At 46.9% G+C, this 21,359-nt stretch overlaps 1 protein-coding gene across 1 annotated transcript; it reads right to left on the bottom strand.

Moving 5' to 3' along the window:
• Positions 1 to 755: 755 nt before the first annotated feature.
• Positions 756 to 20,848, bottom strand: TNFAIP2 (TNF alpha induced protein 2). The gene is made up of 12 exons (XM_074825183.1): positions 20,820 to 20,848; positions 13,591 to 13,942; positions 10,972 to 11,599; positions 9,231 to 9,345; positions 7,857 to 7,982; positions 6,919 to 7,019; positions 6,732 to 6,830; positions 6,426 to 6,549; positions 5,335 to 5,457; positions 4,287 to 4,442; positions 3,031 to 3,152; positions 756 to 2,612 (listed from the first exon to the last, which is right to left on the bottom strand). Exons 2-12 carry the CDS (start codon positions 13,928 to 13,930, stop codon positions 2,471 to 2,473), a joined length of 2,076 nt encoding a protein of 691 aa, XP_074681284.1. The 5' UTR covers positions 13,931 to 13,942; positions 20,820 to 20,848; the 3' UTR covers positions 756 to 2,470.
• Between the last annotated feature and the right edge of the window lie 511 nt (positions 20,849 to 21,359).

Below are 21,359 nucleotides of genomic sequence, written 5' to 3'. Positions count from 1 at the left end.
GGCTCATTAGAGCTGAAAGCTGAGGTTTTATAGCAGGATGAAGAGAATTGCACAATGCAGTTCCATATGGCTTATGAAATGTGTATGAAAACCATTTTCTCCTACCCATCCTAATTATGCTATATAAATAGATTCACTATTTTCCTTCAAGAACTTACTTAGCTGGAATCTTTTTTTTAAAAAGACCAGCGTAATCACTTGTATGATGCATTTCTGTAGGCTCTTAACAGATCTCTAAATCAAAGTGCAATTATTTATAGCAATAACATGACCTTTCACTAATTGGGAAAGAAAATGTTGCACAATAGGTGGCAGTTGTCATGAGTGCTCAGCACTGTCAGAAGTCATTTCGGCATTTGGCTTTAAATTGTAGCTGGAGTAAGTGTTTAAATAATGTGTAACAAGTTTTTAAATTATCAGTATGTATGAACTTTCGTGGGAGCGTGAGTGTGCTCATAGGAGGACGGTATGCACTGCCCATGGCCAGGCAGCAGACTGACACCAAAGCACTGTTTTACACCCACTGTACAATTCTGTCACATAACCTGTGGGCAGAGGACTTCTGCAGCCGTCTGACCGCCGACAGCAGCAAAGCCACAGGTTTAATGGCAGCTGCTAGGAGGGTAAAAATGGGGCAGGAGGGCCAGCTGGGACCAAATTCTTGTGAGCTGCATCTGCTAAAGGCTCGTATGGACAGGAGAAGACAACAGAGATGGAGGAAGGGGGATGCCAGAGCAGTAAGGATGAGATGTATGTTGAATATATATATTTTTATTATTCAACATTGAGACTGTGGTAGTGCTGACGTTTTGGACCTTGTTATACCAGATACCATAAACACAGTGCACATGGCAGTCCTTGCTCTAGAGAGCAAGGAAAGCATGCCATGAGATACATACACAGCACAAACAGAGGGTGCCTCTGCTTCTTCAGCTTGTCTGTAGTCCAGCAAGACTCTCCCCACCTGGAACCAGTGGGTGACATTCACCAAGGCAGGATGGGACTAGTGGAAGAATTGACCCTTTGAAGGAGTACATAGGACTACATGTGGCAACGCAGTAAACAACAGCCAGAAACAGAATAAATGACTCACTTTTCTAGCATATTTGAATACTGTTTAAATATAAACATTGCAAATGAATATCTCTAACTGAGAAAAAATAAAATTGGATGCAAAAATACACCAATGGTATACTGCATATGCATATAAATATATTACATGGTTTGCACAGTCATTATGCGGCTTCCTTCCGGACCAACTTTCTACAGACTGATACAAAAGTTGAAACAGCTTAAAAGAGAAGGGAAAGGTCTTTAGCCAAATACGTTATTGTTTTAAGTGATTCACTTCCCAAAAAACTGGGCTGTAAATACAAAACATAGTTTCACAACAGATCTGATTGTGTTTTCACATCATATCTACCTCACAGCAAAAGGGGAAAGAGCAAGCAAGCAAATGGTGATGCTCAATAAGTTTTAATGGCATTTGAGAAAAGTTCCACCACTCATTCAATGCCTATGATGTTAACAGGGTCTGGAAAAGTCCTCTCCTTGATAAGGAGGACTTAAGTAATATCCAAGTGCTTTGCTGGATGCTGGGGCTTAGCCCACATAATCCATTGCAATAGGTAGCTTGTTCCTAACCCTTTGTTAGCAGGGTGCCACTGGATGGGGTCACTGCAGAGGGGCTGGTGGCTGCTGGGGGGTTCGGACTCTCCCACCTCATGGAGGTGAAGGCAGCACATGCTGCCCCAGCTGGACTGCTGCTGCAAGGCCAGCCAGGGCTCTTGGCCCATTCGGAAACACTGATGCCCCTGGGCAATGCTGCCGCATGGGGCAGAGCGTGCAGCTGGGGCCACTCCAAGCCCCTGGTCTGGGGGTGCTGCAGTGCAGCAGGACAGCAGGAGTCCCACCATGGCTGAGCAACAGCTCCTCCCAACCTGAAGCCTGGTGCCTCTTCCATCAGCCTAATGCAGCCACCCCTGCCCAGCTCAGAGAAAGGCAGGTGGGGTGCAAGCATGCTCACATAGGACTTTTCCAACAGCTTGAAATTTTGGGTTCAGTTTTTGTTTCTCTCCGTTTCCTTAGAAGATGAAAAGCTACACAGGAGATGCCTGCTCGGTCTGGGCCAGTTGGGGAGTCAGTGACATGGCCTTCACAGCACCCTCTGAGGTAGACAGAGGTCAGAGTGTCCAGGCAGAGAACATGGTGGCACCAAGGAGACCTTGGGGTTGTCCATGACTGGTGTGAGGAGCAGCCCTGGTCCTCGTGGGCACTGCCTCTCCCGTGGGCACACCCTCCTCTGCATGGAGGACAGTGGTTCCCATAGAGATGCTGAGCACCAGATTAGGACAGAGTACTTTCCGTAGGAAAAGGCGGCAGAGTGTGCTGTGCATCGTTCCAGGGGATGTTCTTCATCCCTGGCTTAGCCGACAGTCCAGCACAAGGGGGTACCAAGGGGTGCCTTGGCCTAGGACACGTTTATGTTGGAGAAGAGTGGGGCCCCGGGTGGTGTGGATGCCGTGCTGTCCGCCAAGTAGCCCAGGATGCTTTTGAGTTCACCACGTGACAAATTGGCTTTGATGTACAGGAATGCTTCCAGGTGCCTTTTGCTGTGGAAGAGAAACGTGCAGCTGTTATCTCCCCCTGCAGATCTCCATGTGCCGGGTCCCCTGCACCAGGATGTGGCCCCCACCCCGTGGCAGGCACTGAGGTCCCCAGTGGATGCCAGCTCAGTATCTGGCAGTCCTACATGGCACCCAGCACTGTCCTGGGAGGTTTGGGGTAGGGTAGGGAATCTCCAAGACAAAGGAGAAAATTAGGCCAGAATTTGGAATATATAAATAGGCTTTTTAAAATAGTTTATTTTGTTGTCCAATGGCACTGGGATTGTGAAAGCCTGGCAGGCAGCCCCCACCCATTGTTATAGACTCAGGCTATATGAACCTCACCCATACGCAGATTTGACTGTTTCCTGGCTCAGTTAAAATTCCATACAAGTATTTGCAAATCTGTTTCAGCATCTCTTACCGGATATCTGGGTATGTCGTGGCGAGTGTTGCAACTTCAATTTTAATAGCACCTAAATCCTGAAGTCGGATTATTTCAGCCAGTTTGGGGAGTGCTGAATTCAGCCATGTGGCTTGAGACCCCTGCCAGAAGACAAAGAGATCAGCAGGGCATTGTGGAGGTGCAAACCTCAACCCAGCTCAGGAGCTCTGTTTCATGGTGCGTGCAGCTGAGACAGGTCCTGAAGCTGTTTCTTGGCAAGGCGGAAAGACAGAAGTGATTTTAGGTGCCTTATTGTTTTCAGTGATGTTTCTAGCCTGAGCCAGCCTTGGAGAAATTGGATTAGCTTTGTGGTGGTTTTTAATCCTTTTACACAACTGTTGCAGGGTTTCCCATAAGGTTGAGGGTTCCATATCCACCTCGACACACTCTCTCTGCTCTTCCCTCCCAACATGTTTTCCTTTCCTTGGGTTTCTATGCTGCCCAGCATGTGTATGAGGTCTGATAGGCCAGGTAACATGCTGCCACATGCTGCTCTCTCCCAGCTCTGCACACAACCCTGCCTTTAGCATCCCCAGACATTGCCAAAATCTGCTCCCTGCCCACTGAGGTAAAAGCCCTGACTGGACTTGTTTTCTGGCCACCGGATATCCCATGGTGCCAGCTACCTGACCTCCTGCCCACGCCGACTGAAGCTCAGGCTTGCTTCTTCTCCAGTCAAATGTGCATGGGGTGGTGGAGGACAGGGTTAGGCTTAGCTTTTAGCTTTTTTGTAGTCAAATTTAGAGGCATGGAAGGAGAGAGGTGATCTCAGAGGACAGAGAGGGGTGTTTCAGCCATGCCTCCTGTGGAGGAAACCCTTGTGTACCAGAGACCCTGCGCTGCCTGTTCCAGCCCCTGCCTGACCTAAATGCAGCAGAGTGAGGGAAATCAAGGGCGAGGGGGAAGGGTCAAAACCCAGACTCCACACAAGTCGTACTGAAACCAGAGCAGTGCAATTTTTAGCTAAATCATCTGACCCTATTAATATAAATCTTCAAAAAGAAACCACTGACTATGGGACAAAGGAGGATGAAATCATGGCTCTCCATCTGGGGGAGGGGCAGGCTGGTGGTAGGGGAGCCTTCCTGCTGCAGGCACTTGGAGACCTCTTTCTGCCCAATGTCCTGCCTTCCAGGAAGTTGGAAATGTTAACAAGAGGTCCCAGAAATGTATTTTCCTGTTTTCCAGTGTGCTCATGCCCTGTGCTGTTGTGGATGCAGTGAGCATTCACATACATTACTGGTGCAGAAGGCTTCAAGGTCAGCAGCGTTCTTGGAGATGTGTTGAGCCAGGTTTTGCTGTTGCGCTGGAGTTTTCAGGCTGACTTTCCTCTTCAGCAGCCTCACGATGTAGTCTTTAACCAAACGGGTGTGGATCTTCTCTATGATAGCCTGTTGGGAAGGAGAGGGGAGATCATCCATCTATCTTTTGCTTGGGGACAAAACAAACCATGTGCGTGGATGGAGGACAAAAATGTCTTGGGTGCTGTAAGACATGCCGCACCAAACGCCTGCTGCTGATCACATGTGAGGAACGGTGCTGATTGCCAACCTCCCCATGACTGGTTATGCGACATCCTAGATGCCGAGAATTTCTTTGTACTCAAACTAATGAAGTGTGGGAATTTCCAAACATTGTTTCCTTCCAGGAAGTTTAAAGTGTAGAAAAGATCTCCATGTGTTAGAGAAGTAACAGTATTCCAGAGAAACAGGAATTCATGCTGTTCCTCCTGTTCCTCTCTCTAATAGACCAAACATCGTAATTTTGTTTCAGCTAATAAAAGACAAAGGCAGGAAATCAAAGATTTTTTTATATGATGATGTTTCTTATATACTCCAACACCACTGAAGATGTGGTTGTGGCTCAGTTATCTGGGATTAGTCCCAGTTGCATCCATCCCTCTAGTCCTTAGGGCAATCAAAGGAGCCATGAGACAGAACCATGAAATTGCATCTGTGTTTCAAGGCTGCTAAACCGAACCCATACATAAATAAAGCCATATTTTGGGTGGTCCCTAAAGCACTTTCTCTACATCAGGGGTGTTTTTCTCTGTAAACGCCGCAGCAGAGCTACAGGAGTCTGCTTCTGTTGGAGAAGAGTAAGATTTATATGGTTAATCTAGGTAAACTGCACGCTCATGGAAATCCTGCCTGAGAGGACTCTGTGATGCCAGGCCAGCTCACCAGCTTAACACAGGTCAAGGTAACCCAAGTCACAGAGGATCAGAGCTGATAATGCAGCTTTGGCATCCCAGAATCCCTTCAATATTTCTCTTGAACTTACGTGGTAGAAAGGGTCCTTGAGGGTCCGGAAGTCTGATATATGTTTGCTGGTGGTTTTAATGATCTCATTCATAATTTCATTGCTGGAGTCCCACTTATTTTCTGTAAACTTCTTATAAATTGGCTGAAAAAAGGAAAATCTGCTTAGTTCTCTCAAAACAAATTCTATGCACATGTATATTTAGCATTTCTATATGTACAGTATCCTACATAGTGACAGCACAGCATGCAGTCCTGTGCAGGGATGTGTGATGATGACTTACAGGGGCAGGGGAAGAGGGGGCTGTATTTGGTTTGTGTTTCCTTCTTAGTTCCTCATGATGAAGAAGACTGAGGGCTTGAAAGGCTCATATTGGAGATGCTTTTTTTATTTCCACATTTTTAATGTTTTGTCCACACCATCTTGTCTGATTAGAGAATTATGGAACCATCAGGGAAAAAAATGAATCATTATGAGACGTTTTCAATCACAATTTTTCTTGGCCACAGTAAAGAAATACGAAAATAAAAAAAGCACCCCTGGTTTGTCATGCCTTCCAAAGGCCCTACAGAGAAAGCAGGAGAGATTGTGGCTGAACATTCCTGACTCCTACGCCTTCCCCTCCACCACACTTGCTTAACTTAAAAAGCTTGTGTTATATATATATATAAAAAAAAAAAAAAAAGAAAGAAACCAAAAGTGCCTTTCAGGCCACCTTTACGAGGAAGCCAAAAGCTGTGTAATTGCAGTTCATGTCATTTGTGATTGCTTCCTACAGTTTGGAGTGTAAACACTTGCAGGTTGAGACTCTCCCTCCTGCAGCAGTTATCTTAGATGTGATCAGCACATTTTATGTTTGTCTGCACAGTCATGCCTGTGTAGCTGCACCCATTTTGCCCGCTGGCTTGAGGACCAGCTCAAGGAGAGGTGAGTCTGAGTTTTCTGGCAGCAATGTGAGTTAGGACTGATGCTGAGAGGTGACCTGGCTCAGAGCCCTTCTGAACTTTGCTGCACTGGAATCAGAGATGTGGGCAACTGATAGCACGGCAGGAGAACATGCCCAGCACAGGCTGAGCCACAGGGCACGCAGGTGTGGGGCATGGATACAGTACCTTCAGCTGGGCAAAGAGCTGTTGAAGCAGCACGTCAAAGCCGCTGTTTTCAATGTCTCCGAGAGTGCTGAGAATACTAGCTTTATTGTCGTCCTTTTCTGCCATGTTTTTCTCTGTGTAGTCTCTGCAAGGAAATATCAGCAAGGTCAGAATAGCCTGTCCTCAAATGAGAAGAGAAATTCAGAGGTCTCCAAACTTTCCTCTGCAGGCAGATGGAGCTTTCTCTCCCCACTCTGGAGTACCTCCCCTCCATCACATTATTATCCTGCAGAGGAAGGAGCAAAGCCTTTTCTTTTGGACCCTTACCTAAAATTCCAGCAGTTGTTAATATTCGCAATAATTATAGGCTTGTAGTATCTGTGCTTCTTGCTTTTCTCTTTAAAATCTTCAAAAGCATCCTTGTAGCTGGAGGGGAGATGGGAAGAGGAGAGGCAGATGAGTGCGTGCGCAGGTGGCTCTGCCAGCCCTGCTGCCCAACGCTGCCCTACCGCACCTTTTCAGGAAGGCAGGCAGCTCCTTCGACAGGCGATGTGACAGCTCCTCGCCCACTGCTGCGTTGATGTCCTTGGCTCGCTTCTGGCCACTGTAGATACTCTAACAAACAAGATCAAGTTTAAATTTAAAGTCTGCTCCAAAAAGGCCAGGTTCGCTGGTTAAAAAGGCCACAGATCCTTAACTGCATTAACAGAGCCCAGCTCTCCTGCATCCATCCCTGTGACTGAGCCAGGGATAATGAAGAGCTGCTATACTTATTTGGTGGGTTCAAGCCAATTTTGAACTCCATTTTCAAATGGGGAGAGAGGTGAAAAAAAAAAGAAGCATTAAAGAAAGTCTATAAAATAGCTGAGAAAATGGGGAAAGTGACACTTGGGTTTTTTTTCTTTTTTTTCTGAATGTTGTATGATTGCATTAAAAAAAAACGAATTTAAGCACAACATCCTCAATACATGAAAGGTTTATTTTTTAAACATAAACTCTAGTAATCCTCTGCAACCAGAGGAGGGAGAGTGCTGAGCATGGGGAAGGGGTGTGAGCACTCGGAGCAGCTCTGCCCGTGACAGTCCCCCAGGGAGCAAGCAGGGCAACAACACCGTGCTGGTTCCTCGCATGGCTAAGCCTGTCTCTTGTCTCTGCTGGTGCATTACCCAGTGTCTAATGGCTTGGCGTTGGCTGGGGGTGCAGAAGAGACTGCACAGGGGGAAATGAAGGCAGCTTCTCTGATCATTTTGCTTATAGAGGAGTTTGTCCCCAGCACGCGGTAGACCAGGACCATGCTAGACCATGGGTTTGGACTTCCTTGTATGGCCCATCTCTACTACTGCCCTACACAAGTGACTTGGCTTTTTGCTTTCCTGCATTGACCACAGCTGGTCTCAAATCCTAAATACGTGCAGGATGCAATTGTTTATTTTTAATATATATCTCTATTACCTGGATAACAAATATTGCTAGTAGTTCACTCTGAAAATGCCCATTTAGTTTCTCCGGCTCTTTGTCTTCTTTCCATCTTTGGATTTCTTTATCTAAACATTTGCTTAGTGAATTTTTGATAGTAGCCTTTAGGGAAGGAAGAACAACAGCATTTACCACAAAATAGATGTAGCATCTTCTGCCTTATGCAGCTTTTGGTCTCCCACCCACCATTTGTCTGGCTCAGCAGACTTTTTCCTTGGTCCTGGCTGAGAAATAAAGGCTCTTTGTTACAGAGATGCCTCACCCACCACTTCATGGCAGCAAGGACAACCCCCCGCCCAATATCCACCTATGCAACAGTGAGTTGAATATTTCAGGGTAGGACTGAAGATCAAGATCTACGTCCCTGCCCGCCTCCCCACCACGTCAGTGGTGATCTGTAGGGCAGGGGAGGGGAGCAGTGGGTAGGAAGGTTGCAGGCAGCAATGTGTGCCAGAGCCCAAATTCCCCCAGACACGTGTTGCCTGCATGTCACGCTCAGTGCTGCCCTCTGGGCCTGGTTTTGCAATCCTTTTTCATGATCACTTCTGACGTCTTATGAGCACTTGAGAGTAAAACAAAATGTTCTCAGGTTTTCTCTGCTCTGACCCCTCTTTTGTGCACACTTTGGGGCTTTGGAAATGGTCTGTACAGTGGCTGGCATATATTTCTGATCCCCAAGAGCCTTGTTTGTGTGCTTTTCAGCCCTCACACCCACCTCTCCCATATGTAAACCATCACAGGCTACAGCTAAACCTGGAATTTATCTTCTAATTTTCCAGGAATTCCAGCCCAAAATGCCAAAAGCACTAAGCTATGGGAGTACTGTAAAAGTTGCTTCTTGTTTCCATTAAGGCAATAGTGATCCAAAAAACAGAGTAACTGTTATTTTCTGCAGACCAGGCGATTCTGCATCAAAGAAACGGATTTTTCAAGACCAGACCTTCATGCTTTGTGCTCACCTGGCACCGCTGCAGAGACCAGAAGTAATTCTGAATCCATCATCTGTGAGAGGGAGCATAAATCCCTCTGGGGATTTAGCAGACAACTGGAAAGTTACCCATAAAGATTTGTTGTTGGATTTTTCCCCACCTTCCTACCACAAGGTTTGCAAGAACAGAGCAGTTCTTTTTTATGGCTCCCAGGGCTAAGCAGAAGTTTGCTCTGCAAGTCCCATCTAGCAGAAAGCTGACCTGTCCCACAAAAAGAAACAAAAGCATTCTTGCTTTTGCTTCTCTCTGGAAGGGTGTGTGGCTCACAGGTGAGAAGTGCATGTGCAGGACAAGTCAGAGCATCTCCGAGGAGTCATATGGGAGCAGTAAAGGGAAGAGGAGGGACTGAACAGATTCTCACCTCTTCACTGTCAAGGTATTTCTTTTCAAGGTCATTGCTCAGACTTGATGGCAAAAGGCTTCCAAGCTTAACTTTTTCCAACTCCTCAGCTAAAACATGATCTTTTCTCATATCTCTGGAATGAAAAAACCAAACAATCACATTTTCCAAGAACAGTGTAATTCAAGACAGCTGTTGATGCAAGTCACTAACACTTTTTGAGGCTATCAGTGAAAAAACAGATGGAAATGATACATTGTCCTTAGTCCAGGCAGGATTTGTAGGAGCTGAATATGTGCCAGGAGTGGGACTGGTGAAGGTGGGAGTCCAAGCAACCCGGGGGAATGTAGTCATGTTCTGCCAAGCTCCTGAGCACCAGCCACTGTGCTCTGGTGGGGATAGGGGACCTGAAGCAAGCAGGAGGGTCTTGCCCCAGGACACGACCTCTCTCCATCAATATAGAGGGGTGATCAGATGAAAACCTGGCATTTTGTGGCTTGTTGGGACTGGAGCGGGCGGTTTCGTACCCCGCTGTCATGTTTCCACCGCATGCTGGCTGAGCCGGGTGCCCCTGAGCAGCTTCGAGTGAAGAAACCTGCCAGCTGTGGGGGGCTCAGGCCAGCACTTGTCGGGGGGCTGATTTGGAAGCAGCCTCTCCTTCTGGAGCTGCAGAGAATAACCCTACACATCTCCTGACTCCCATGTTTGCACATCACCCAGATCCGCATGGGTACACTGCCATGCTTCCCACACATGGGCTGTTTCTGATATGACACTGGAAGCTGGAGCCAGGCTTCTGTGCAACCTTTCTCCTCCTCCTCACTGTTTCCTTTGCTGCCAGCTGTGGAGAGAGGTGGTCCTTCAGCAGAGACCTGGACGTGGCCTCTGGGAACAAAACAGCCACTGCCCTGGCTAACACCATCCCCAGCGCTGGGCTGCACTGCGCCAGCTGAGCCCTGCTCCTCACAGCTACTGATTTCCAAACACATGCTGGTTCCACCTGAATATCCTGACCTAGAGCACAGCACTGGCTCTGGAAAACTTCCAGGATCAACACTGACTCATTATACTCTGTCAGTGAAACACAAGAAGGAAAAAGTGGAGGTGAAGGTTGAATGGCTTTAGAACAGAAGAAGAAACATTGGTGGTGTATTTACTGGTTTTCACCTAAGAAATGAGAGCCCTCAATTCTCCATCCAGTACTATAAGCCACAACAAGGAATATTTTCAGTTCTATAACATACAGGGCTTGCGAGGATGAAGGGTGACCCTTGGCTGATGATGTCCTCTCACAGGGGGAGAGAACAGACTGGATATAACACCTAAGCAACATCCTCCATGTCCAGGATAATTACATCTCATGTTGTTCTATTTATTGGCTGGCCTCTAGTCCAGTGGCCTAAAATTTCCAAATTTTCCATGAATGAGTTCAGGTCTGCAACTAGAATAGAGATCAGGGCAATGAACCCGCCCAATTTACCCCACAAATGAAGCCCTAAACATCTGCGTGTGCGTCTGTTGTCCAGAAGCCTGAATGGTGGGGTCAGCCCTTGGTTTACAGACTAGCAGCCTTGAGTGTGTCCCTTCTGGCTGTCCTGGCCAGCTAGTGTACATCAGCATGACACCAGTGACACCAGAACCTAGCCAGGTGCCAGACTCCATCACAGTGATACCAATACATAACTCAAGCAAATGCCTGGTTTTGCATCCAGTGAACCTGTGCTGATCACCAGGGATAAACACGTGTAAAAGCCTCACTTACTTTGGATAAATGTTGTGCACCCATGAGAGGAGAAGGTAAATATCCTTGTCTTCCAGATGAGACTCAGCGTTTTTCTTTGCCTGGGAGGCAAAGTAATTGTGGTAGAGTTCGGCATATGTGCTGAACACATTAAACTCAGGAGGATAAAGCTGTTTAATGTACTTCACAACTACTGTCAAATCTTCTTTCATTGTCTTTCCCATGTGCAGGAGGTTCTGGCCAACTGTAGAGAGGTTCTCAGTTCTAGGAGTATGGCTTGTGTCTTTCATTCGAGTCTCTACTGACTCCTTTACTGTAGCCATCCAAAGCTCTTTCCATTTTCTAGGTCTAAATTGCACGTTTTGGTCAGGTGGATTCTCTGATGTGTAGTTCTGATCTTCTTTCTCCTGCTCTTTCAGTGCCTCTACTGCCTGCTGTAGCAGTTCTGGGTTTGTTTTTGCTAGCAGTATGGAGTCTTTCAAGATGGTGAAGACTTTGTGCTTCAGAACTTCATAAACAGACTCGATGTCTTGGTGGCTGGTGTTCATTCCCTCCTCACATTTGCTAGACAGGCTCTTCTCCAGGACAATCAGCTGCTGAGTGGCATCACAAAGCTTTTGCTCTTCAAGGAGTTCCATGACTTGTTTGACTGGTGAAAAAAAAACAGCCTTTCTTTACCCAGTAGCGAAGATTTAAATTTCTGTTTTATAAAAAATGATGGCTCTGGAAAACTTTTCTAAAAAAATTTTATATTTCTATAATGCTAGATCTTAGGGTCTTTCACCTTATAGAAAAACTTTCTGTTTATTTAAAGATCAGACTATTTCTAGGTTGCCTCTAACTGGGGCAATGGAAATTTGAATACCCATCACCAGTGTGTTACATATGGACAGATAATCATGAGCTACCTATAATTTTTTCCAAAATTTAGATTTGTGGAGTTTTATTTATTTATTTATTGACTGATTTATTAATTACCCCTCTTCCCTTTAATATGACCTCAAGTCAGAAGCATGGCTTTAGAAAAACTGTAGATGGAAAGATGTAGCTAAATAAGGTGTGCTGGAGGAAATACCACATGGGTTTTCCAGAAATAGGTTGGCACAATCTGACCTGTGAAATTTTTTTGGAGGACACATTTAGCAGGCAAGATAAATACAATTGAACTATCTTATCTGAACTACAGCCAGTTACTTGAAACAGTGCAATCTGGGAAATTATTAGTTAAACTGGAGAAGTTATATCCCCAAATAAGTTTTGTTGGGTGTGTAAGGTTTGTATGGAAAACCCTGGATGGAGAAAGCTTACATTATTCATGAAACTCATCTTACTTCACATTCTCCTTAGAGACTGCGGCACAAAAGGTGGGAGTGCCCTATTGGCATCTGCTGATTATACAAAATCCAGAAACATTATCGAAACTGAGGGCTTGGTCTATTATACAGGAACAACAGGATAACTTGAATAGTAAATGGGCTGAAATTTAATAGCACAAAGTATAAGATACAAATTCAATAGAACAAAAGTTACTTAGCAACAAATAGGATTTTCTGCTGCAAGCTAGATGTGAATCAGCTTGAGATGGAGGAGCAAGAGAGACGCCTGGAGAATTGGTAAATCACTACTGTGAGATGATGGTAAAATCTCAGATATGATGGTGAAAATCTCAGATATGACTCCAGGATGTATCCAGTGGGGAATGTCCAGCTGAGATAGGAAAATGGTAACATATTGTACTAGGCATTGGTGGTATCTCATCTGGAATATTTTCTGCAATTCTGGTTGCTTTATTTCGAAACAAGACATTGGGAATGGGGCAATGCAGCAGTAACAACAAAGGCATGGAGGGCCTGCTTTCAGTAGACTCGGCTCATTTAGCTGAGCAAATTCAAGACCGAGAAGGAAAACCACCAGTTAGGGACAACATTTGACACATCGAGGAGATACCAATTAGACAGGTAAAGGCTTGCCTGGAAATAAGGTAATTTGTACTAAAACAGTGAGACTTTGAAAAGCACCCCAGTAAAGGAGGCAGGACTAAAAAATTAACTTACTTTAAGGTGTAGCTTGCTAAGTTTATGAACCAGGTAATGAGATATATCACCTGAGGTGGCAGGTGAGCCTTGGAAGTGCCAAGAGACACTTTACTCTCCAGTTCTGGGTTTCTCTAAGCAGGTATTTTTCTGCTTCTCTAAGCATCCTGCAGGGACCGTGCCTGTGACTGGAGGAGCTGTATGTCCATATACCAGCCCCAGGAAAGACCTATGCATGCTGCTCACTGCTGTCCCTGGGGGAAGAGATTTCACAGGGTGGTGGTTTCATGGGGGAACAGAGCAGAGAGGCATGCCTTGGTTTCTTGCTTACCCACAGATCCCTGGCCCCCATGAGAGGTAGAAAGGTTTAGTTTTGGACAGAAAACCTGCAAAATGGCAGTTCTTCAAGAAGTGTGCCCTTGGTACCAAAGGACTAGGACTTGAGGTCATGTCTCTCTCAGCCCATGTTTCCCCTGGCTCCTTGGCCAAGTCACTTAGATCTGTCAGTGCCCTTGTTTCTCAAGGGGACAATTCTCCACCTTGTGCAGCCCCTCTGGAGGTACCTACGGCCTATGAGGTGGTGCAAGGAGAATGGAGGAGCACTTACCACTCGGTGGCTTGATCTTTTTAATTTTCTTCAGTGCACTCGTAAGGATTCCCTTTATTCCTTTCTTCCCCTTTTCAGGGCTGTCCCCAGCAGAGGTGCAGCTCCCATTGCTCGTGATGGAAGATGCACGTGAGGGTCTACAGGCTGCCTCTGGCTTTTCACTCATCTTCTCCTGGTCCCTGGACCAGATCTCGTCTCCAGAAGGTTCAGGACAGGCAGGAACTTGCTCAGGTACTGATGTCAAACGGTTTTCAAGCTGCCTGTTTACACCAATGCAACCCTCTGATCCATTGCGTATTCCAATAGGACCACTTTGGAAAAAAGGTAACATTTTCATCATTTTCCTTCTAGCCTGTAAATTTCAGAAAGAACTGGTCAGATTATAACAGTTTGCATAAAAACTACCACGAAACAATGTGGCAAGGTGTATTCCCATTAAAAAAACATAATTCTGGAACGAGTTGTCCCTGTGTGGGTGGTGTGGGGAGTGCTACACACGTCTGGTATGAGCACAGCTCTGCAGGAGAGCTCCTGAGCAACATCACCTCAGGTAACTGAAAGGATGGAAGCAGCTCTCTGGTCTAATAACTAACTTAGAGAAAATAGATGAGTGATGTTAAGGGTGATTCAGATGGCCTGCTTTGAGACCTCAGTCTTGTCTGGATACAGGAGAGCAGGGCTCTCCCACGGGATGCTGTGGGAGTACGGATGTGAGCATGGATGCTGCACATAAATGATGTGAGTGGGTGGGACAAGCGTCCTGTGCTTATTCAAAGCAACCACAAAACTCCCATACTTTTATACATCATCGGGATTAATTCCCACCTTCCTCGGGGCCTGTTTTTGCTGATCTCTGCTCATCTGGCTGTAGATCTGCTTGTGGAAGCACCCATGTAGCTTACTGCACACTGAGTTTGCAAATACAGCATGAAAATGAGATGAGCCTACCAAGGCAGGCACGTGTCAGTCTTTGCTGAGGCAAAGTCGTGCTGGTTTAACTGTGTCCCCATTTAAGTCAGTAATAAATTTCTTAGCTTTATTAAGGAGAGCTCCCAGAGAAGGTGGCTGAGATTTCAGAAATGTTGGAGATCTAAAAAACATGGTTGAAAGGATGGGAAGCACAGCAGTATCTCCTGATATGAGCATCACACGGCTTATCACTTTAGGCCCAAAAATCCCAGTCAGAAGGATGGCTTCAATGCTCTACATGCTGCCTGCATCCCTACAGTGGCAGACACAAGCTCAGGGATGCATTCAGACCCTTCAAACCCACTCACAGTCTATGCAATCTCTTTTCCAAAACAGTCCCAGTGTGACTACGGCATCCCAAGAGAAGGCAACTTCAGTGTGACTTGTTGGGTGTTTTCAAATACCTGGGAGCAATTACTGTCCCATCTGTTTATGTTGAAATGTGGGGCTGTAGTGTGGGCCGTGGCTTGTGCAGAAACATATGCTTGTGAAATGGGGTGGTGGAGGGGGAAGGTTCTGATAGCAGGGAATAACCAGACTGGACTTTTCCCAGAGTTGCTACATGAAACTGGTGCTAGTGACCAGGGCTGCTGCGTGTCCAAGGCAGTCCTTGCCTGACTGAGAGGGAAACAGGAACAGGCACAATATCAGGGTGGTTTAGCCTTGTTTAAACAGACATTATCCTGCCAGAGTCCTGCTCTACCACCAACACACCTGTGCTACAAATAATTAATGATAGAAATTTGTTATTGCAACATTTTTTTAGAATTTATATTTAGAATTATTTATGTATACATATAATTTAATATATTGCCATATATTTATTTGCATATTCATTTATATAATGATTATAATAATATAATTATTGTAAACAAATAAAGTGACTTATAGTTTCCAATCCTTGTTCTAACAACACTTTTTTTTAAGTGACTTTCTGGGAAACCAGTTCACTTCTGTATGAAGAAGTTTTTGCTTACTTGTACTGCTTAAGGGTAGAGGAATTAGGCTTTAAATAAGGGAAGAATTTGGCTTCGGTTATAAGGCCACAGTGTGGTGACCTTCAAATACCCTTGCTAAGTTTATACTGTTGATATGCATCATGCTGATACAAGGCATGATACTTATTTCTGGGAAAACTGGTAGGAAGATTGTGGCTTTTCGTTTGAATTGTGATTCCTTCTGCTGGCTCCTGGCAGCTTGGAGAGCTTTGAAGCATTAAGTTAGTGGTAGCAGCCAGGTGGTACAGAGAGCAGCTAGATCCTGGCATCACTGAAAGCTTTCCTGCTCCGTGCTTTGGCTGCCAGGTCACTTTCAAGATTAGTAACACTATTACTTTTAAAACACAATGAAGATGAAAACTCATTTGGGAAAGAGAGAAAGGGGTGTGTGTGTGCATGATCTGGCTGGCTCTCAGCTAAACTGGTGGTCTGTTACCCAGGGCAAGGTGCAAAGCTAAACCTCAAGTGCTGCCAGAGGCATTGGGTCGCTGCTCAGCGGAGCCCTTGTGCCCCAGGGCTGTGGGTCTGGTCTTGTGGGTGAGCAAAGTGGGCCTGAGCACCACAGCTGCCCAGCGACAGTCAGTCATGGCGGAAGCTACGCACTTACTTCTTCCCCTAGCACATTTACTGGGGGAGGGAAGGAGGGAGGAAAACCCCCCACGATTCACTCTAGCTACTCTAGTCAGGATGCCCCACTGGAATCCTAACACCAGTGGAAAAGACCTCCTTTTTGTTACATTTCCATTACAAAAAAATATCATGGTAACAGGGATTCTCTAGAAGTGTTTGGAACTTTCTTAATTTTTGTAGGGCTATTTTCCTAGCCTGCATTTCCCAATATGATGTTGTGTTTAGATTCATTCTGCCAAATCTCTTCCTGTTTGTTCAAGCACATATTCAGCCGAATCCTTTCTCTCTTTCCTATTACTCCAAACAAAGAATTTATTGTTCCTTTTTTTTTTGTTTCTAAGCAAAGAAAGTACTTCTCCCTTTCCTAAAGCCAAAGGTGACTTTCAGAGTTTTTTGTTTTGATGAATGATGATCAGAAAGGTGTATTTCAAAATGGTTTTGCTTCATCTTCAGTACTAAGATGAATGTCATGTATCTTTGAAAACCATTACAATGACACTACATATAAAAGAGTCCATAAGGGAATGATTAAGCTGATTGAAAGCTTAGTTTTTAACATCTGGCAGAACTTTATCCTGGTAATGCTCTGAAAGAGCCAGGCGCAGGGCCTGGCGATGCCCAGGAGTGAAGAGGTAGCTGGGAATGTGCTACCGGGGGCTGCAGCCTGAGTGAGCCCCTGTGGTCTCTCTGTAGTACCAAGCTATTGTCTGCCGTGCGTCCCTATGCCCTGCCCTGTCTAAAAAAATGCCACAGCCAAATAAGAAGAAAGATAAAATCAGTTCCAGTGTTTTTGCCCAGCAGCGTGAAAACTGTTGGCAATAGTGGCATGTCAGGGTGTGTTTTTCATCTTGAACTAATAAACACCGAAGGAGTTAAGCATCCGAGTAAGGCTGTTGATGCTCACTCACATTTGGCCAGCTTGAATGCTTGCCCAGCATTTATCAGTTTGCCGCTGCTGGTTTGCATGTGTTTGTATCTGCAGCAGGAAATACCAGTAAACCTCAGCTTCCAGTTCTGCCTTGAAGTGCAGCCTCAGCCACTTATGGCAACTGGTATGAAAAATTCCCCCTCCATCTTTTCTTTTTATCATTAAATGGCCGAGCACTTACTGTAAGAAACATCTATAAGAAACTTCCTGTAAGAAACTTTCTTATAGAAAAAGCCCACCACTTTCTACGAGAAACACTCAGCTCAGAGGAGGTGGCACCAGTTACGGCTGGAGGCCCCGGGCAGGAGGCCTGTGCCAGCACTGCTCCTTGTGCCCCCCAGCACCAGCTCCTGCCCGCTGCGGCAGACAGGACATGCCAGGAGCTTGGCTGTGGCTCGCATGGCCACGGCTGCTCCTGTACGCCTGTGTTGTGCTCACAAACCAAAGCTTGTTAAAACTCCAGCAGGGTCCTAATTATTTTAGCAGTTAACACTTTGGGAAATGCTGAATCATTTCCCAGGCACAGAGCTCAAATTCAAATCTTGGGAAGTTTAATGATTTAAGGTCAAGACTTGACACAGATCCCAACTCACTATTATTATTAATTTACTGTTAATTTACTGTTATTATCATAATCATCATCGTTATTATGTGGCACTATAGTTTGTGCCAGGGGAGTCTTTAGCTTCAATTATTTTTGACATAGTATATTCAGCTTATGGTTTCCAACCAGAGGAGCAGCACAGCTCACATAGCATCCTCTGCTACCCTACACAGAGGCCCTGTGCCATTAGGACAGCAGTGCTGCTGACCTCCAGTGTGGCCGGAGTGGGACCAAGCGAGCTCTCCGCATGGAGCTGGTCATGGTGTGTACCCCTGGGCTGGAGCTTTTCTGGGGTGGACAGCAAGGGTGAGGGAAACACCTGGAGCAGAGCCATGACACAGGACACAACTTGGACTCTGGGCACAGTGGGCTTCCTGTTTCCTCCTTCCTCAAAGGAACAGCTTTTACACTGCTTGCTTAGAAATGAGCTCATTCACAAGGGGTGGCTCATGGTGTGCCAGAGAGCACTCAGGGAAAGAGATTTACAAATTACCCCTATTCTGAAATTTTTTGCTGATCTTCTTGACTTCTTTTTCCTGAGCTGCTGCCAGTATTAAAAAGCATTTGTTTGGATATTTAGTCCTCTCCAGCCTGCTGACATCCTAGGTCACAAAGATTTCTGTCTCATTTTAGTGGAAATCCCCCACTGTCCCACAGACTCTCAGAAATCCAGTTATTTAGCAAAATTTGTTCTCTGCATTTGCATCAGCCTTTTCTCTTCCCACCCGCTCCCTGTGGAAGTGGGGTCACCACTGCCCACACAAGAAAAACGCACTGGGTCAAACCATCTTGTGAAGCAGTAAAGCAGTTAGAGTTTAGTGTACCTCGGACTATGCAGTGACAGCTAAACAAGCTGCTAATAAATCGAAGCAAAGAATCTAGGGAGATGCCAGCCCCAATCTTTGCAAGTTGGGAAGCCCTCTTAGGAGGTGGGTTTTTTTCCTACCAATTTTTGTTAGTTGGATTGGGTGCTGAATAGAGACACCGTGAAGCTGGGGGCATCCACTTGGCTCTGCCTGGGAAATCACAGTCGATAGACAAGCTGGGCCACCAACGGCCCCACCTTGAAATGTTACTGTGCTGCTCAAACCCATGCTCCTGCCCATGGACCCCTACAGGACACCCACCACCCCATGTGGTCCAGCACCACCCTCATGGTAGCCAAGCTCTGCTCCTAATGGGACCAAAAACTGAGGGGAAAATAAAACCCATGTCTTCAGTAGAGAAGTCAAGGCAGGAGCAGAGCCTCCCCAGGGGACTCAATCCATGTGCCTCAGCAGTGCCAGGCACCCCCATAGGGCTGGGGGTGATGGGGGACACAAGGGACCTATGGGAATGGCGGTGGCAGACCAGGCAGAGGATACCAGGGCATCTCACCTTGTGTGAGATGCTTTAAAACAGTAATAAACCATGTTATCACCTGTCTGGGGAACAGCGCAGATAGAGCTACACAGTGCCTCAGTCATTTTTAAATGAGAATTTGGTTTCCTTAAATTACTGAAGCACAACTGAAAATAGTCTTGTAAATCAGCATCTCCTGTTAGTGAGAATTTTTCAAACAGCAAAAGAGAAAATTACACATATGTATTGTTACTGGGAAAAAGCAGAGAAAATGCAGTGTAATACACTCCTTTTTCTTCTTGCTTCAAATCTGGGAAGTATCATTTTAAACTGCTGCTGCTGAGAGAGAAACCAGCTGCTGCTGTCTGGGATTTTGTTTTCATATTACTATTCCCAAAGCCAAATCCTGCATTCAGGCCTGGAGTTTGCAAAGTTCACTGCTAGAGCTAACAGTGACTGAGAAGATACACAAATTCCCCAGGCACCAGACTTATTGCTCCTGGAGCCCTTGCCTCTGCTGGCACTTTCAGACTCTTTGGCTTTCCAGGCCTCTTTTTACAGAGAGGGTGACTGAAGCAAACCCAAACCTGAGTTTTCTGAAGCTCTCTGCTCCTGTTCGATGGGCTCTGTTGGAACTGGCAAGCCTCAAAGCCCCTTGGTAGGGGCAGGCAGTTGAATGCTTTGAAGAATGACTGTTTCTTCAGGTTTTCTGCTCTGAACTAGGGAGTGATGGCGAGGGACCATGGCTTCTAGATGCCATATGACTAAAGCCATATGCTCCAGTCACAGAAAGTCTCTTCCTTACTTTGTAGCAGCCTCAAGAAGAAATCCTACTTTAAACACCCCGAGGATCCTAACCCTGATGTTGAACCCTTCAACTTGTGCCTGAGGAGCTGACACGGTGGATGTAGGACAGCTGCCCAAGGATAGGAGGGAATTTCATCAGGCTCTTCAGTGCTCTGGGAGAAGGCAGGTCCTAGGGGTGGTGAGACTTCCCTGACTAGGAAAAAATACAGTGACAGAACGGTGAGCATGGCACTGCAGAAACATGCCAGCTCGGCACGGTGACCCTGGCAGGGTGCAGGGCACGGGGGCTGCCTGGGACCGTAGAGGATTTAGGCACTGAAATTGTGTTTTTCCAGTGCAGCTGAGCTGAATGAATCCCAATCCAATTATTTTCCTGTGATCTGGGAGAAAACCACTTCCTTCCGAACAGAGACAAAGAGGAGGGGGTGGGAAGTGCCACGCTGAATCTGGATCCCGGTGCCTGATCTGGGTTGAGGATGCTTCGGTGCCCGAGACCTATGTCTGCATTTTGGGAAGGGGTTGGGGGAGCGGGTAACAGGAGTCATTGCTCGCAGCCTGAGTTCATGCCCTGAAATTCGGGGGATGAGCAACAGAAATCAGACCCAGCTGTCGCAAAGCGATTGCCAGACACATATTCTTGCGGTCCCCAGCCTTGGGATGCGTCTGGAGCTGCTGCCCTTCTCGCAGCAGTTCGATTTATTCTCTACTCCGGTAACTACAAGGTGGGGCTGAAATCTGTTGCTCAGTCCGGGAATCCATCCTTTAGCACCTTCCGCTGATTTCCCCCCCCCCCCTCCCAGACACAACGGGGAGCCTCGGCTCTCGCTAGCCTTGCAACAAGCGAGCCGGGAGGGGAGGCAGCGGCGCGGGAGAAGCGGGGGAGATACCGGCCCTGCAGGGAAGGGGGAAGCCCCGAGCTCCGCAGGACGGACAGGCGGCACGAAGGACTTACTCTGCTGCGGCTCCGGGGCAGGCGGCGGCGGCGGCGCTGGCTGGGGAGCCCCGGGGCAGCCCGGCTATAAGGGGAGGGCGCGGAGGCGGAGACCCGGCGCGCAGGGAGCCCCGTGGCTGGAAACTCCGGCTGCGCCTCCCCTCCGAAAATGGGCTCAAGCCAAAGGGAAGCGAGAAATCCCCTCCGACGGGGAAGAAGTCCCCTCGCAGGGGGGGTGGCTGGGGGCCCGGTGGTGGTGGTGGCGGGGCTGAGCCCCAGCTGAGGGACCAGGGAGTTGGGGCATGGGGGCACCCTGGCCTCATTGCCTCCAGGGTTTGTATGTGATGTGTCCCATTGCGGGCTTGGAAACCCACCCTAAGGGATGGAGCAGGTGCCTCCCTGAGCAGGGCATCACCACGCAGGGATGAGGTGCGAGCCTGAAAGCACAGCCTGCCATATTGGGGTTCAGCATCGGGCCAAGGGTGAAGTGCCTTCCCCAGAGCAGGGCTCGTGGTGCTCCCAGGAGACACTGATATCAAGCATCTTGAGTGTAGTGGGTTG

The sequence above is a fragment of the Strix aluco genome, chromosome 4, assembly GCF_031877795.1.
Source record: "Strix aluco isolate bStrAlu1 chromosome 4, bStrAlu1.hap1, whole genome shotgun sequence".
Classification (NCBI taxonomy): Eukaryota; Metazoa; Chordata; class Aves; order Strigiformes; family Strigidae; genus Strix; species Strix aluco.
The sequence above is the reverse complement of the archived record's forward strand: the minus strand, read 5'-3'. Positions and strand labels throughout refer to the sequence as shown.

Excerpts from the sequence above, each read along its gene's own strand:
- TNFAIP2 (XM_074825183.1), bottom strand. The coding sequence starts at position 13,930 with ATGATGAAAATGTTACCTTTTTTCCAAAGTGGTCCTATTGGAATACGC. Across the intron at positions 11,600-13,590 it reads AAAGATCAAGCCACCGAGTG|TCAAACAAGTCATGGAACTC; the intron begins GTAAGTGCTCCT and ends TTTTTTCACCAG. Across the intron at positions 6,550-6,731 it reads AACAACTGCTGGAATTTTAG|AGACTACACAGAGAAAAACA; the intron begins GTAAGGGTCCAA and ends ATTTCCTTGCAG.